This window comes from Triticum aestivum, chromosome 6B, assembly GCF_018294505.1.
Source record: "Triticum aestivum cultivar Chinese Spring chromosome 6B, IWGSC CS RefSeq v2.1, whole genome shotgun sequence".
In the NCBI taxonomy this organism is placed as follows: Eukaryota; Viridiplantae; Streptophyta; class Magnoliopsida; order Poales; family Poaceae; genus Triticum; species Triticum aestivum.
The window spans coordinates 429,127,387-429,145,031 of NC_057810.1; the positions used below are offsets into that span (position 1 = coordinate 429,127,387).

Below are 17,645 nucleotides of genomic sequence, written 5' to 3' on the forward strand. Positions count from 1 at the left end.
ACGCTCACCTGAAGATGCTGCTGGTTCGAGGCGTTGATGTGTGTTGCTTGGCATCGAGGCCGTGGGGGCGGGCACGTAGAGCTCTGCTGCTGTCGATGTCCGTGGCGCCCGGGGAGCAGGTCAGATGCTGGTGTCGTGTTGCCCGTGAAGTTGATGATTTGAACTCGGTGATGTGTCATCCGTCGAGGTCGGAAGCGGTGGAGATCCTCGAAGCGCTGCTGGCTCCGGCGACCAGCGTCTCAGGCGAGATCTATATGCGCGGCCGCTGATCGCGCACGTAGCCGCCAGAGAGTCGATGGAGAGTGCTCGATGCCCCTGCTGCGATTTCTGCACCGATTTCACCGGATTTTGAGCACCGTGGGATTTATTTGTGGCTAAAGAAAAATCAATCTACTTGAGTTTCGAAATTTGAAGTTGATCTAATCTAAGGAATCAATCTAATGATGATGAACTCGAAAATTGGATCTAAAACTATGAGACCGATCAAATCTTTGATTAATCGGGTGCCGCACCCCCGAGGAGAGAAGATTAATCTCTCCGGGAGCGGCGTGCTGCGGAAGTGGTAGAGGAACCCAGGATCGGCGTCGTGAGACTAACCGCTCTAATACCATGTAGAAGTGCAAGCTCTAGCCAATGCAACCAAAAGACCGATCTGATGAAAGAGACTAGGCAGCACATTATACGTCAACACGCCCTTCATCCACGCGCCATGGACGCTGCGAGGCTGACCTTGAAGTATCACCAGCTCGCCGCCGGTCGCCATCCTCGTAGCCTTCAGGTCGCCGTCCTCTCCCCCGGTCGCCGTCCTCGTCGCAGCCAATCACCGGCCTCGCCCCCGGTTGCGGCCCTCGTCGCCCGGCTCCCCCGGTTGAAGCTTTTCTTGTCATTACCTCTTGAAGCTTTTCCTTCCGTGAGTTGAAGCTTTTCCACTGCCGCTTGAAGCTTTTCCTACCATTGAAGCCTTTTTTCCGCAGTGGAAGATTTCTCCTCATGCCGCTCTGAAGCTTTTCCTCTAGTCGGATGAAGCTTTTCCAAACGGTTCAAACATTTTATCCTGGGTGGAATCTAGACACTTGACTGGTTCCAGCAAAAAAATATGTCGCTAGTAGCAAATTTATACATCAGTTGTAGCATTTCTTCACCCTGGTTGCAGCTTCTGCCGCGTTGCCGTTCGCAGCGGACAGTCGACTGGTTCCAGCAAAAAGCGATGACGGATGTAGCAAAAAAAGATGCCGGATGTAGCAAAAAATTGCTTGTCCAGCAAAGAACGACTTTGATGGAAGCATGTTTGGGTTCTACTTCGAGCCAAACACTGTGCCGGTTCCAGCAATCCCGAGCCCTGGTTGCAGCATCACACCGCCCACTCCTAGTCCAACTTGTCGGGGTGATTCCAACAGCTCGTCGGGGTGAATCTCGCAGCTCGCCACCGTTGCTGGTTCCAGCAAAAATAGTACGCGGTTGTAGCTCCCTCCCCAGCCGGTTGTAGCATCTGTGTGCTCCCACCGCCATGGCTGTCGGTCGAGGTACTAGCTCATCCCGTTGATTCTCGCCGTCGGCGCCCTGAGCAGCTGAAAAAAACAGTGGATTGGGTTGAGACCCGCGCGGCGGCGGCGGCCTCCGGCGACCGGCCGGCGAGACGGCGGGGCCGAGCGACGGGGCTCGTGTGGGAGCGCGGCTCGCAGGCGCGCGCGGGCTGCGCGGGAACGACGCAGGAAGGGATGGATAAGATGCACGGGCCCCATATCAGGAAGACGTGGCTATATGCGCGTGTGTTATGCGTGACGAGGCAGGAGCCGGCCGAAGTTTCGGCCGGTACGCCATATCTAAACGTTTACCTCGTTTTAAAGATGTGATACAAATACAAGCCAGAGATCCACAAGCAGCAGAGTGGTTTTTTTTTTATTTGTGGCAAAGCAGAGTGGATAAAGCGTAGCTCCTCTAGCAAGCAGACCAAGGTTCGATCCCTTTTCTCACGCATCCACCCCCATGTATGCGTTAATGGACCGGCCCATGTGCGGGGCTTCACTCCCCTTTTTTTCCGTTTCGGTTTTTTGTCTTTTTTTTCTTATTCTGTTTTCTTCCGTCCTTCAATTAATTTGGGATTTTTAAATTTAAAATGTTGCGAGTTTTAAAAAAATGTTCGGTAAATTATAAAATATACGTGAATTCAAAAAAATTAGGAAATCATAATCTTTTTGCAGATTCAAAAAAAATTGGTGATTTTGCAAAACTGTTCGCAAATTATAAAAAAATTCATGATTTGGAAAAAAGACCGGCAAATAAAATCACATTCACGAATTTGAAAAAAATGATCGTGTATTCAAAACATATTCGGGGATCTGAAAAAAATTGTCCATGAAATTTTACAAAATGTTCACAGAACTAAAATATTTAAAATATGTTCCCAAATGTAAAAAAAGTTCATCCATTCAAAAAAAAGTTTGTTTAGTCAAGAAATGTTAAAGAATTAAAAAACTATTAATGCATTTAAAAATTGTTTGTAAACAAAAATAATGTTCGTGATTTTTCTTAGAGAAAATCTAATTTTTTTAAAAAAAAGTGTTTGTCGATCAGAAAAACTGTTCACCGATTCAAAAATCTTTTATGTCTAGGATTTGATTAGTTTTTTGAAAGTCTTTATATGTCTTGGCATTGGGAGTAGTTTGTGGTCGATGAGATTTGTTTTTAAAGTTTTAAACATTCCCTTGTGCAACATAAAGATAAGTGTGGCATGCACTAGCCAGTTCATAGCCTTGTGATTTATCGCGTCGAATGCATTGTGATCAGCGTGGACATCGCGGCCATCATTGGCTAAGGTGAGAAAAAAGCAAGTGGCCAAATGGCGAGCCACCGTTTAAAATATAGTACTCTCATATATCAGAGTCTTGAGTCATACTTATTTGGCTAGCGCATAATTTTTTTTGTCTTCCGTTGCAACGCACGGGCATATTTGCTAGTAAGTGTCTAAAGCATCTAAGTTGACCGGCACGGCAACACCCGGCATCGACAACCTAGTAAACTGTAGGACACAACACGGTACATAGTTAATAGGCATCTATGTGTTGGGGTCTTGGGGTTTTAGACAAATTTACTCCAAAAACGTCACACGTTTGTACATAAACAGTACATTTGCTTCTTCTGGTTTCTCATGGAGAACAAAATGACACGGTATGCCCTTGAAAAGGCGAACATGTCAAAGTTCACAATTCACAGCCTGACTCCACAGCGAAGTAGCAGCCGTCAAGGCGCGATCACAGTAATGTATCGATGATCGCCTGCACACTCCTGTCATCCTGAAAAGGTAAAAAAATGCTAGTACGTAAGTAAAATATGGAGCAGTACCCAATTTTTAAAATCCTACGAGGCAGTAGTGTGTTTACCTCCAATGGAATGCCGAGCCACCGTTTCAGCACTTCATGTACTGATTCAGTGCTAACGGACGCAGTAATCTGTAGGGCAGCCTGAGCAACGACTCCAATGACACCACGCGCGCACATCACAGGGCCTCCTGAGCATCCATCCCTCGATGGAGAGTCAAGGTGCAGCCACTGTTCGTGCCCTTCATCCTCGTCTTCTTCTTCATCGTCTTCCTCTTCCTCATCCTTGTCATCTTCTCCCTTTCGCCACACTGGTCCACTACAAAATGAAGAGAAAGGATGATTCGTAGGATGATTCATATACAAGTTGAAAGATTGCGAGTTAAGCGAATAGCGTACTCACGCAATCAATGCAGGGCAAACCGATGGAATCCTAGCATAAACTTCAGGCATATCTGGATCTGGCCGTGTCACGCCACTTGTATTGCAGTAGCCAATGGCAACAACACTTGTCCCAATTTGCAATTCACTTGCCATAGTAAAACGTAGAGCTGGTGGCATTTTCCCCCTCAGTCCTTGGACTTCAATAAAAGCAAGGTCCACGAAGAAGTCATAAAACCTTAGAAGACCAGGTCGGTCCTCAACTCCACCACTCCCACGGATAAATCTAACAAAGAGCTTGTCATTAGCTTCGTCGAAAGGTTCCTTTCCAGCAGTCACGTGCCTGTTAGTTACCACAACACAATCTGCATCTCTGGTCTTGATGATGAAACCAGTGCCGGAGCTAGTGGTGCACTTCTTCCCATCAATTTTCTTGACGTGATAGATTTGCACAACGCTTTTTCTAGCTTTCATGGCTTTAGCTAGAACCACTGGGTCAGGATTGGTCTTCATCATAACGTTAACCTGTTATGCAAATCAAACAGCGAGACCATGTTTAGGAAATCATAAATGGCTGCCGGTCATCACAAAATATCATCTACTTATCAACCTCTTTACACAGATTCAAAACCACGATTAAACAATGTTTCGTATAATCAACAATAAAACCATTTCACTTAATTAAAAGCACAAATAAAACTGTGAAGCAGTAAAAGCAGGACAATGTCAACAATACAAACAAATGATAAAATACAAAGGCACTCAAGCTATGTACTCCCTCCGTCCCAAAATAATCGTCTTTGATTTAGTACAAGTACATGTACTAAAATTAAAGACATTTATTTTGGGACGAAAGGAGTAAGAAATAATAGTAGCTTACAAATATAACTCAGCAAAGGAAATGAAAAGTAGTTTCTTATCACTCAAGCATCACTATAGAGAGTTACGTTGCCAAAATGATGTAAGAACAAGAAAACAAATCTAACTCAGCGGAAGGAAATTATTTGGCTCAATGCATGGATTGGCTCACAGGAGGAATGGCAGATGATATTAATATTAAAAGACAGACAGGATATGACAATTAGAATACTGTAATGCTGCAAATTTTAAGTAGCTTGGTCAAGTCAATCTTTTTAAGAATGTATATATCAGTGAAGGAGCCTAAAAAGGACAGGCTTTCATAAATATATGCCCACTAAGAATTTTCAGAGCAATATTGTGGAGCCGGGCAACAACAGAGAGGATTTTCCTGTTGGCAAAAAGAAGGCAGAGCTAGGTGAGCTCGCGGCGGAAACGCATGCAGATGCAGGTAACAATTGGGCACCCAAAGTGTACGGTGAAGTTGATCGCAAAGGTACAGACGGCCGCGGCCGGCGAACAAAGAGAATGGAGGGAGGATTCCCGTTACCATCGCCAGCGGGGGGAGGATCGGGCGGAGAAGATCGCCGTAGAGGAGATCTTGTCGCGGCCTTGGGACGGTTTGGAGGGTGGCGGTAAACGGACGAAACTCGCAGGCGGCGCCTCAACTGCGGAAATAAACTGGTCCGGTGAGAGCATGGCAATGGAAGAGAAGCTACACAAGAAGATGAAGAACAGGCATACAGATAATGCATTTGTAGCGGCCGGGGATCTTTCTCACCGGGATCGTTAGGACGATGGCCGCCGAGAGAGGACTAGGAGGAAACCCAAATCCAAATGCGCCCCCCTTCCGAACCCCGTAACCACGAAAGAGGAGGAGGACGACGAGAAGTCGTGGTGGGTTGGTCTTTGCCAGTCTGCTGGTTGACAGACCGAGCACTGAAAAGCAAGCTTTTTCTTTGGCGAGGGCAGGGGAGAACACCGCGCACCCCGTCCGTCCCGCATTGTGTGCTCTCTTCACCTATTGCCTGCCTGCCTGCTTTCTTTCCTCATTAGGGAAGAAAAAACCTGCCCGATGGGCCCACGCGGGGCCGCACGCAGTGAAGAGAGAGAGAGGGAGGGAGAGAGAGAGAATTTTTGTTTTTTACATTTATTACATTGGGGCATTGGGGGAGGGAGGAGCCACATTTGAGTTGAGTTGTGCAATGTACACTGTAGTGATTGTTTGTTTTTTTTAGAAAAAGAGGAGGATCCCCGGCCTCTGCATCTGGACGATGCATACGGCCACTTTATTAATTATTCTCACAAGACCTTACAAAGTCATACAACAGTAAGACTAAAGCCACCGTCTAAGCAACAACTGTCGCTACACCTATCCAATTGATGAAGGGGCGCTGATAGCCTTGGCCTAATACCAAACAGACATCGTAGCCAGACTTAACATCTAAGACCTGAGGTCCCAACCAGGACGCCTGCCGGATATGGGCACCCATCAGTCCGGCGTGTTCCTCAACCAGGACACCTGCCGGGTATGAGGCCGCCGCAGCCACTTGCCACTAGTCTGTCTTCAGAGTTGTACTGCTACATCGATCTTGCCCGGTCTAGCTGCCGCCGATGACACCACGACGCCAGACAGCGTCGACCTCCTGTGCGAGTCCATCATCGCACATCAAACTCCTAATCTCCAGGGCGACATGCCATCGAGATCTGCCACCATCCATGTGCATGATGAAGCACCGCTCCACCAAAGACGTCGTCCACTGGTCCCTCGAGCCCGCGTACACCTCCAAGAAAGACGCCCCCAAGGGGGAAACGACACAAACGTGTCGGTGTCTTCTGATCTGTCGATCTAGGGTTTTCCCCGGAGGTAGCAGATAGTAGTCTAGAACTTCTCCACTGCGATGCCTTCAAGAAGGGAACGACGTCGTGAACGCCACCATCGCCGGCTTTGGCATCTAGCCAAGAGCAGGTTTTCACCCAGATCTGTTCGAAGAACTCCATCCAGCTTCTTGTGCACAGACCGCCGCCTTCTCTGTCGGAGACTAGATCAAAAGGATCCAGCAGCCGCCGCCAGATCCATGCAGTCAGCACCGGGAGATGACGACAATCTCCCTGTACCAGAGCTAGCACGAACCGGAGCAGATCGAGTCGGAGACGATGATACTCCTGGATCTCCGGCAGACCGGCGAGCCGCCGGCACCACCGTGTCCAGATCGCCGGCCACGTCGGGCCGCCGCCACCCCCCGCGTCGTCCGGTGGTCACCAGATCCGGGACGAGCCAGAACCGGTCGGACCAACGGGCGCGCCGCCACCCAGCCATGGGGACACCGCCCCGGCCACCGCCGCCCCCTGTGCATCCGACCGATTCCCACCGGCACCACCACAGCCGCCGCCGCTGGGACGCTGCGCCGCCATGGGCCAAAGTGGGGGCCGCACCTTTGCAGATCTGGGTGCCCGGGCCACCCATGGATCCGAGGGAGAGGGGAGAGGCCCTCCGCCACCGCGTCGCACGCACGGGCTTTGCCCGACGCCGACTACCTGCGGCGGCGGAGGGGAGGACGGGGCGTGGGGAGGGTCTCTGGCGGCGGCGGAGGCTGGCCCCCCGTGTCGCCCGCGAGGGGGGCGACGCGAGATGACGAGGGGTCTAGAGACGATGAGTAGTTTTTACGGGCGTGTGAGAGTTAATATTGCCTTGTGAATTGTGAATGAGCCTTGTAGTGATTGTTGTGGAGAGGAGAAACTACAACCAAGATTGATTTTTAGTAGTAGTATATCAATTCTTGAGGTTCGTTTGTTACAAATATCATGTTTTATTGATCAAGTATAATCAAGAAAGAGTGTCTCCCGGATACAATCCGGGCTTGCATGAAAAATAGAGTCATTAGAGAACTCAGAGGATCTAGCTAGAATATGCGCTGCCACATTCGACAAATGATTTATATGAGAAGAACGACGCCAACTCCTTGATATTAGCAAAGATGAGCTCCACTGACGAGCGATCAAATAGTTGTTCAACTCTTCATTTTTAAAGACCCAACATGTTATTGGCATTCATTGATTTAGCATAGAAGAGTGGAATATAAGATCGGTCAAGTGACCAGTGGAATGAAAGAAATAGTGTCATGGCCGTGAGGCCCTACTAGCTAAGCCTAACTTCTCGCTACATCAGCCCCAAAAGGGTGCTCAAAACACTTGGCCCCTGCCAACTTCCCAACTCTATATTGTTTCTGATTTTGGCGACCACTTCAGGCACCGAAACAATTTTGTTTCTAAAAATGCAGCGGTTTAACTCTTACAATGCTTACTATCGCAGAACATTAAAGGCTGCGAAATGTTATTTGGCGTCCGTTAGATATTTGACTACTTCAACGAACGCCCTCCCCGCTGTTGCACGGATCTCAGCGCAGGGTCGACGCCACGCCAGATTTTGAAACTAGTTCGGTGTATGAGTGAAACCCTGCGAATGTTCCACTTTTCCAAATAACCTGCGCACCACACTGTCTAGTGGTGTGGTCTTGCACATGGAGGACCCTAGTTCGAATCCCAAGTCCTCCTTTTTACCATTTTTTTAACTAAGATGGCATTTTTCTAGAAGAAATTAAGATGGCAGTTTATTTTTTTAATATTTCACATGGCAAAAAGATTTCAGAAGTCAAGTTTTTTTATTAAGAGATGGCATTTTTATATTAAGAGAGCATTTCCTATGTTGGCATTTTTATATTAAGAGATGACATTTTTGTTTTTTTAGTGCTACCACATTATATTTTTCTTGAAATCTAAAAAGTGCGCGCGCGCTTGTTGGAGAGGACGAGCGGCCGCTCGGTCACTCGCGTTCATGCATTCATGCGTTTGTCTAGTAGTGCATGTGATTATTAGCATTAAATGCGGTTAGATTTGTAACATGTGAAGGACAAAACAGATCCACGTGTATTTGTTTCGGGTTTTTAAATTTTTAAATAGCCATATCTTTCAAACTATGTGTTGAAATTCAGATCCGTCTTCACCGTTGGATTTCTTGTGACGAGATCTTTGATAGTAGATCTCACATGGATATGTTTTGATGAAATTTTTTCGATGCCAACTTTCGTGCTATATGGTGCAACTTTAGTACTGTATTGTGCAACTTTAGTACTACATTGTGCAACTTTTTCAAAAATCAATTTTTGGATCTACATGATTCAACTTCCACAAGGTTGTAGTCTAGCAACCATGAAAACTTTGATGTGCAATTAATCTACTGTCCCGACCAACTACCTAGTCGTCACTGTGCAACCCTCCTCCTTATTCGTGGATGGTAGAGAAGACTAGCTGCACACATATATGCTCAGTTGGCTTGTAACTTAGTCTAGTTGCACACAGATTAATATTTAGTTGGCTTGTAATATATTCTAGTTGCACACACATTGATGTTTAGTTGGTAGAGAATACTAGTTGCACACACATGCTCAGTTGGCTTGTAATTTAGTCTAGTTGCACACATATTGATGTTTAGTTGGCTTGTGATGTAGTCTAGTTGTACACACATCGATGTTTAGTTGGCAGAGAAGACTAGTTGCACACACACATGCTCAGTTGGCTTGTAATTTAATCTAGTTGCACATATATTGTTGTTTAGTTGGCAGGTCAATGGACACACACATATGCTCAGTTGGCACGACAATGTAGTCTAGTTTGCCCACACATTGATGTTTAGTTGTCAGGACTATTGGCACACACATATGCTTAGTTGGCGCAACAATGTAGTCTAGTTGCACACATATTGATGATTAGTTGGCAGGAAGACTAGTTTGTCGAAACATCTCCATGCGGAATCTACTTTTAAAGAGCACGTCGCGAGGGTTTCAACGGTGAAAACAGATCTGAATTTCGACACGCGGTTTAGAAGATATCTCTTTTATAATTTTGAAAACCAAAAACAAATACATAAAGGACAAACATGAGGAACATTTAATGCATGGCATGCAGGCACCAGACGCATGCATGCAGCGGCTGACCAAACAGGCACTAGTGCGAGTGGGGCTCGATCGGGTGGAACGGGTGGTTGTTTCCTTCGTTTCCTTTTTTCTAAACGTGAAGGGGACACATACTTACCTTATTTAGCCGGCCGCTGGATCGCGCTAGTGAGCAGCCGGCCGCCCACTAGACGCGTCCTATATTTTTTTATGCACACAAGGATGATGACTAGAAATGTGGCAACTTTTGTGGTGTTTTTCGTTTTCTAATTTTTGTTGATGGCATTTTCTGGGAAAAAGACTAACAATTAACTGGGCCTATGGGCCAAGTCAGAGTTCACCCTGGCCTTTCCTCTTGGGGAACTATCTGGGAGGTCAAAAAGGAAATTTCCTATTCACCGCTTGAAAGTGCGTTATATCGACTAGAGGGGGGGTGAATAGGCGATTTTTATGAATTCTTCACTAAGGAATTTGCCGGTGAGGAAATTCCTAAATGAAGAACTACTTGCAGCGGAATAAGTACTCAAAAGTAAACATAACAGAACACAAGCATAGTCATCATGATGAAATGAAGACAAGCACAGAGTACAGAAAGCGTAAACACAGGATAACACAAGAAAGAAGACGGACAGACTGAAGAAATTGAACTGAGGAAATTGAGAAAGTCTTTAGTCAAAGTCTTCAAACAGATATGAACAGGCACACAATAACAGACATGAAGAAATGAAAGAGTTGAGGAAATAGAACCAGTAAGCTTGGTGAAGACAATGATTTGGTAGACCAGTTCCAACTGATGTCTCAGTTGTACATCTGGTTGGAACGGCTGAGTATTTAGACTCGAGAACACCCAGTCCCGGACACACAGTCCTCACCGTATTCTCCCTTGAGCTAAGGTCACACAGACCTCGCCCAATCACTCGTGGTAAGTCTTCAGGTGACTTCCGAACCTTCACAAACTCGGTCATTCGGCGATCCACAATTCCTCTTGGATGCTCTAGACCTTGACGCCTAACCGTCTGGAAGAAGCACAGTCTTCAAAGGAAACAAGCGTCGGATCCACGCAGGATCAATCTCTTCAGTGATGCTCAATCACTTTAGGTTTGTAGGTGTTGGGTTTTGGGTTTTCCTCACTTGATGATTTTCGCTCAAAGTCCTCGGAGGATGGGATGCTCTCAATTGACAAGTGTCAGTTTCTCTCGGAGCAGCCAACCAGCTAGTGCTTGAAGGGGGCGGCTATTTATAGCCTAGGGAGCAGCCCGACATGATAAGACATAAATGCCCTTGTTTGATATGACCGTTAGATGGGTAGATATTTTGGAACCGCTGGCGCATAGCGCAGCAACGGTCAGAATTTTGGCTATCAAAATCCTCAGGGATATCATGATCCTCACTTGTAGGCAATTCACACTAGTGAATTCCTAACTCCTCAGTCAGAACAAATTCCTCAGAGACCAGAAGAACTTTGTCTCTATCACTGAAGAATATGACTGAACTGTATGAGATTTCCAATGGCTTCACTCGAAGGAATTGGTAGGTGTAGGATTTTGAGTTGAGCATCACATGGAAATTTTTCCTTAGTATTTCCTCGACCCCCTTTAACAGTACGGTGTTTCCTATGACTCAAGAAAGAGAAAATGAAACTACGATAACAAAAGTCTTCACGCTTCATGTTCCTCGAATGATTGCCTAGTCTTCAAGGTCACACCAATTTCTTCACTTTCAAAATCTTCAGAAATCCAAAGTCTTCAGTTGAAGAACTTCATTTTTAGGGGTCGACTTTCTCTGTAAATATCAAACTCCTCATAGACTTATAGACATGTGTACACTCACAAACGCATCAGTCCCTTAACCTATAAGTCTTCAATACACCAAAATCACTAAGGGGCATTAGATGCACTTACAATCTCCCCCTTTTTGGTGATTGATGACAATATAGATTAAGTTTTCAACGGGGATAAACATATGAAGTGTAAATACTAATGTTGAGGAATTTGATTGCAAGATATAGAAGAACTCCCCCTGAAGATGTGCATAGTGAAGAATTTGCTTTTGAAGCAATGCACACTTGAAGCGTATAATCATGGAGATCTCCCCCTATATCTTGTAATTTATACACGCATTTGATATATAATATGAAGAATTTGAAATGCATGATGAAATATGGTGACTGATGTAATTTAGCATGCATGCATTAACATTAATGAGGAATAAGCATGCAGAAGAACACAGCAAAAGTATCAGGTCACCATAGAGTTTAAGATTACAACTCGATCCAGCAAAGTCATCAGAAGAACAAGAGTTGTAACTTAGCAAAAAACGCCCATATAAGATAGACCCGCTTGAAGACTAACTCAAATTTCTCCCCCTTTGTCATCGAATGACCAAAAGGGTTGAAACTGAGGACTAACGCCCCTGAAGAATATCATGATGATGGAGGAGCGCCAGCGTTGTCAGGGTCTTGAGTCGTAGTAGGGCCTGCTGCAGTGTCGTCCAAGTCTTCATACTCGTCCGTGGCGCATGATGAAGAATATGAGCTAGCCACCACGGAAGGAACCTTGACCTTCTTGAATCTCTTCAGTGGAGGAGCAGACTAGTCAAAGTCTTCCTTGAAGCCCATTTGCTTCAGATCTTCTTCACCATAGAGATGTGATAGAATAGCCCAGGTGCGATCAAACACTTCATGGAGGTAGTAATGGTTTTTCTTCACTGCATTATGTGTAGAAGTCATGTTGTGAAGAATAGAGCCAAACTGACGCTTAACCCACTTGTGGTTTCGATCCACCTTCTGGTGAAGACTTATCAGCAGTTCACGATCAGTCAGCACATGAGGAGCAGTAGCTTGAGGACTTGTCTTGGTAGCATTGGCAGCAGTATCATGAGTGGCAGAGTCATCATTGGTGGAGTAAGATGCAGCTTTGCGGAACTGACCATCCAATGGACGAATGCCTTCATCTATCACGGCTGGTGACTTGCCCTTCTCATCAGATGAGAAAATTGTCCGCTTGAGGACTTCAATAGGGGGCAAGTAGTTGAGGTGATTCTGAAAATCAGCCTTGTAGTTGAGTGAAGACCTTGTTCCGAGGAATCTCATGATACACAACGCGTAAGGTTTCAGCTCAAATGGAGAAAGTGCAACATTCGCTAGAGTCCTCATGAAGAAATCATGATAATTTATGGGGATGCCATGCATGATGTTGAAAAGCATATTCTTCATCATTTCAATAATTTCTTCATCGGATGAGTCATGGCCTTTGATGGGACTCATGGTCTTCGTCAAAATGCGGTAGATTGTTCTTGGCACATAGAGCAATTCCTTCACGAGGAATTTGGTCCTTGGAGCTTGTCCTGGCTTCAGCGGCTTCATGAGAACTTGCATATAGTGATCAGTGAGTTCAGGCTCATCATACAGACAACAAGCACCGTCAGGTGAAGGACTGATTGGTAGGGCACGAAGCAATTCAGAGGCTAGTGCCTTGTAATGAGTGTTTTCAGTCATCCAGACCAACACCCACGAGTTGACGTCAGCAGCATCGCCTGTGATATGCAAAGTTGTGTAGAACTGAAGAATAAGCTCTTCATTCCAATCAACTATGTGAGAGCAGAAATTGAGCAAGCCAGCATCATGAATCATGCTGGGGACTTGAGAGAATCAAGGCATGGATTCCATGTCCACATGAGGAATATGCTCATGATCGAAGACTTTGTCCTTGTTGAAGAACACTGAGGAATAGAAGTTGGCCTGGCTGGCAGTCCAGAAGTGCTTCCTTCTAAGAGGAGCATTGTCATAGGGGTCGAATTCCATGAAGAATACGTGCTCGCCAAAGAAATCATCAGCCTTGAATTTTTGCTTCTTGGAGAAAGGATCCTTTGGCTTGGGCTGAGGAGTGTCAGTCAATTGCAGCACCACTTTAGGAATCGCAATCTCGGGTTCCTCAGGCTGAGGAATTTTAGGCTCTTCTGCAGCTTCAGCCTGGGTCGTCAATTCTTCATTAACAATTTCTTCAGCACTAGTGGCTGGAATTTCTTCATGAACACTTGGGGTTGCATGAGGTTCTTCATATCCCATTTGCACTTCAGTGGCGGCAGGGGACTGAGGAATAGCTTGGAGTGGAGTGAACATCGGAGAGTTGGATGTTGACTGTCCCAAAATTCATCATTGAGCACAAGAGTGGTACACCCAATGTCCATATCCTCATCTTCAATTTCTTCAACACCTGCCTCTTCAGGAGTAAACTGAGGCATAGGTGAGGAAATGACTGGGGTTGAAGGGATCTTATCCACTTCAATTTCTTCGTACAACTGCTCTGACGAAGCAGCAGAAGGAGTTTCTTCATCAGATTCATCAGGAATCACATAATCTTCACCAAATGGAACAAGGTCCTTTGATGGCATTGATGAGACTGGAACGGCGTCAATTGGATTGTCAATTCAACTGATCAGAGTCTTCATCTTCTTCAGAGCTGAAGAATTTGAGGAAGTTGATGCCTTCCTTTTCTTCACAGCTGCACGTTCTGCAGCCTTGGTCTTCTTTGCATCTGATGCAGATGGAAGGATCGGAGTTGGTGTAGGCGCAGGAGGTGTAGAGGACTTTGGTTCATTTTCCTCAGGCACAACTGATGCAGTTGTCCTGATTTGTTCACTTTCCTCAAGCGCATCACTAGTGAATGCCCTGGCAATATCTTCAGCGGCTGAAATGGAGTTGTGACGCCCCCGATTCAATCGTACACTAATCATGCACGCAAATGTGTACGATCAAGATCAGGGACTCACGGGAAGATATCACAACACAACTCTACAAATAAAATAAGTCATACAAGCATCATAATACAAGCCAGGGGCCTCGAGGGCTCGAATACAAGTGCTCGATCATAGACGAGTCAGCGGAAGCAACAATATCTGAGTACAGACATAAGTTAAACAAGTTTGCCTTAAGAAGGCTAGCACAAACTGGGATACAGATCGAAAGAGGCGCAGGCCTCCTGCCTGGGATCCTCCTAACTACTCCAGGTCGTCGTCAGCGGGCAGCACGTAGTAGTAGGCACCTCCGGTGTAGTAGGGGTCGTCGTCGACGGTGGCGTCTGGCTCCTGGGCTCCAGCATCTGGTTGCGACAACCAGAAAGAAAGGAAAGGGGGAAAAGGGGGGAGAAAGCAACCGTGAGTACTCATCCAAAGTACTCGCAAGCAAGGAACTACACTACATATGCATGGGTATATGTGTAAGGAGGCCATATCAGTGGACTGAACTGCAGAATGCCAGAATAAGAGGGGGATAGCTAGTCCTGTCGAAGACTACGCTTCTGGTCACCTTCGTCTTGCATCAAGTATAAGAGAGTAGATTGAAGTCCTCCAAGTAGCATCTCCCAATAACATCTCATAGCATAATCCTACCCGGCGATCCCCTCCTCATATCCCTGAGGTAGAGCGACCACCGGTTGTATCTGGCACTTGGAAGGGTGTGTTTTATTAAGTATCCGGTTCTAGTTGTCATAAGGTCAAGGTACAACTCCAAGTCGTCCTGTTACCGAAGATCACGGCTATTCGAATAGATTAACTTCCCTGCAGGGGTGCACCACATAACCCAACACGCTCGATCCCATTTGGCCGGACACACTTTCCTGGGTCATGCCCGGCCTCGGAAGATCAACACGTCGCAGCCCCACCTAGGCTCAACAGAGAGGCCAGCACGCCGGTCTAAACCTAAGCGCGCAGGGGTCTGGGCCCATCGCCCTGAGCACACCTGCACGTTGCGTACGCGGCCGGAAGCAGACCTAGCACCTCCATTACAAGGAAGTGCGTTACGCAGTCCAATCCGGCGCGCGCCGCTCCGTCGCTGACGTCTGAAGTGCTTCGGCTGATACCACGACGTCGGGATACCCATAACTACTCCCACGTAGATGGTTAGTGCGTATAGGCTCGTAGCCAGACTCAGATCAAATACCAAGATCTCGTTAAGCGTGTTAAGTGTCCGCGAACGCCGAACAGGGCCAGGCCCACCTCTCTCCTAGGCGGTCTCAACCTGCCCTGTCGCTCCGCCACAAAAGATCCACACAGAGGGCCGTCGGGACAAAGGTCCTTTCAGCCCCCAATCCGTGAATCACTCGCGGGTACTCTTCGAGCTGACCCGACTTTAGTCACCATCTGTATAGTATGTATGTATGTATAGTATATACCCGTGATCACCTCCCAGGTGATCACGGCCCGATAGTATAGCAAGGCAGACTGACAAGAATGTAGGGCCAATGATGATAAACTAGCATCCTATACTAAGCATTTAGGATTGCAGGTAAGGTATCAACAGGTGTAGCAACAATGTCAGGCTATGCATCAGAATAGGATCAACAGAAAGCAGTAACATGCTACACTACTCTAATGCAAGCAGTATAGAGAAGAATAGGTGATATCTGGTGATCAAGGGGGGGGGCTTGCCTGGTTGCTCTGGCAAGAGAGAGGGGTCGTCAACTCCGTAGTCGAACTGGGCAGCAGCAGCGTCGGTCTCGTAGTCTACCGGAGAGAAGAGGGGGAAGAAACAATGAATACCAAGTAAACAGATGCATATCGATGCATGACATGTCAAGAAGCGATGCTAGGCGTGCCCTAACGTGGTATAAGGTGGTACTGGTCAAGGGGGAATCATCCGGGAAAGTATTCCCGGTGTTTCGTGTTTTCGGGCAGAGGAGCCGGAGGGGGAAAGTTGCGGGTTCGATAGGTTAGAGGGGTGTGGCGGACGAACGGACTGCGTATCCGGAATCGTCTCGTCGTTCTGAGCAACTTTCATGTTGAAAATATTTTAATCCGAGTTACGGATTAAAAGATATGATTTTTAAAAGATTTTAATAATTTTGGAATTTAATTATTTATTTAATTAATTCGAAAAAAAGGTATTTATGACGTCAGCATGATGTCATGCTGACGTCAGCAGTCAACAGGGGTTGACTGAGTCAACCCTGACATGTGGGTCCAGTGGGACCCACCTGTCATTCTCTATTTAAATTAATTAGGGTTTAGGTTAATCTAATTATAGTTTAATTAAACTTAACTAGTTAATTAATATAATTAAACCGGATTAATTAACTTAATTAATTAATTAATTAATTAATAATTTTATTAAATCATTTTAATTTTATTAATTATATTTATTGTTTTTTTATTTATTTTAATATTCATTATTTATTTATTATTCTTTTATTTTTATTTTTATTATTTATTTATTTTTCTTTACTTCTTTTCCTTTCCTTTTCTTCTTTTTTTTTTGTTCTGGGGCTGGGGCCCCCATGTCAGTGGCCCCAGGGGGCCTAACGGGCGCACGGGCAAGCGGCCGCTGGGCATAGGGTGCGGGCGCCCATCGAGGGCGAGGACGTGGCCTCGGCTGGGCACGCCCGTGAGCAGGGGGGGCCGGCCAGCTCCGGCGAGCGGCGGGAACGGCCAACAGGGGGCTCGGCGGCAGCGGACGGCGCCGGCGTGGGCGCACGGGGCGCAGGGGGGGCGCGGCATGGACGGGGCGAGACCAGCGGGCGGGGGGGGGGACGACGGGCACGGCCCGGTCGGTGTAGCGCGTGGCCAGGGCGCGGCCGACCGCGGGGTGAGCGCGTGGCCGGAGCGCACGGGGCGCGGCGACGGTCGCGGGGGAAGAGGGAGTGCGAGGAGAGGGGGCGGGAAGGCCCGGCGCGGCAGGGGGGGGGGGGGAAGAGGCCCCGGCCGAACGGAGGAGGCGCGAGGGGAGGGGGCACGCGGGCGCAGCCGTGCGGGACGAAGCCGGCACGGGCACGGCCGCCCGGGGAGGGACCGGCGACGACTAGCGCGAGCGCGCGAGGGAGAGAGAGGGAGCGAGGCGGGGCGATGCTCACGGTGGGGGGGGAGGCGCGTAGGGTCTAGGCAACGGGCGCGGTGAAGCCTGGAGGCGACCGGCGAGGAGGGAGTCGGGGAGGCGGCCGCCGGCGTCGGGGAGAGGGGGGGGGTCCGGCGAGGCGGCGGTGGTCTCCTCCCGATCCAGATCGGGGGAGAGGGGATATTTCGGGGGGGGTAGTGGGGGCTTTCGGTGGTGAGTGGGGGGGGAAGGAGTGGATAAGGTGGGGGGGGGAAGTGGCCGGCTGGGCCCTTGCCCAGTTGGGCCGGTGGCCGAATGGGCCGGCCTGTTGGG

The 17,645-nt window shown here is 47.5% G+C and overlaps 1 protein-coding gene across 2 annotated transcripts; it reads right to left on the bottom strand.

Annotated features, from left to right (window-relative positions):
* Window positions 1–3,041: 3,041 nt before the first annotated feature.
* LOC123134192 (uncharacterized) lies at window positions 3,042–5,546 on the bottom strand. Of its 2 annotated transcripts, none has more exons than XM_044553490.1 (5): window positions 5,338–5,546; window positions 5,107–5,224; window positions 3,721–4,223; window positions 3,381–3,636; window positions 3,042–3,293 (listed from the first exon to the last, which is right to left on the bottom strand). In XM_044553490.1, exons 2-5 carry the CDS (start codon window positions 5,107–5,109, stop codon window positions 3,252–3,254), a joined length of 804 nt encoding a protein of 267 aa, XP_044409425.1. In that variant the 5' UTR covers window positions 5,110–5,224; window positions 5,338–5,546; the 3' UTR covers window positions 3,042–3,251. The 2 variants fall into 2 exon arrangements, with proteins under 2 accessions (XP_044409425.1, XP_044409426.1); XM_044553491.1 differs by having other exon boundaries at window positions 5,301–5,546.
* Between the last annotated feature and the right edge of the window lie 12,099 nt (window positions 5,547–17,645).

Excerpts from the sequence above, each read along its gene's own strand:
- LOC123134192 (XM_044553490.1), bottom strand. Across the intron at positions 3,637-3,720 it reads GTTTGCCCTGCATTGATTGC|TGGACCAGTGTGGCGAAAGG; the intron begins GTGAGTACGCTA and ends TTCATTTTGTAG. Across the intron at positions 3,294-3,380 it reads GGCTCGGCATTCCATTGGAG|GATGACAGGAGTGTGCAGGC; the intron begins GTAAACACACTA and ends TTACCTTTTCAG.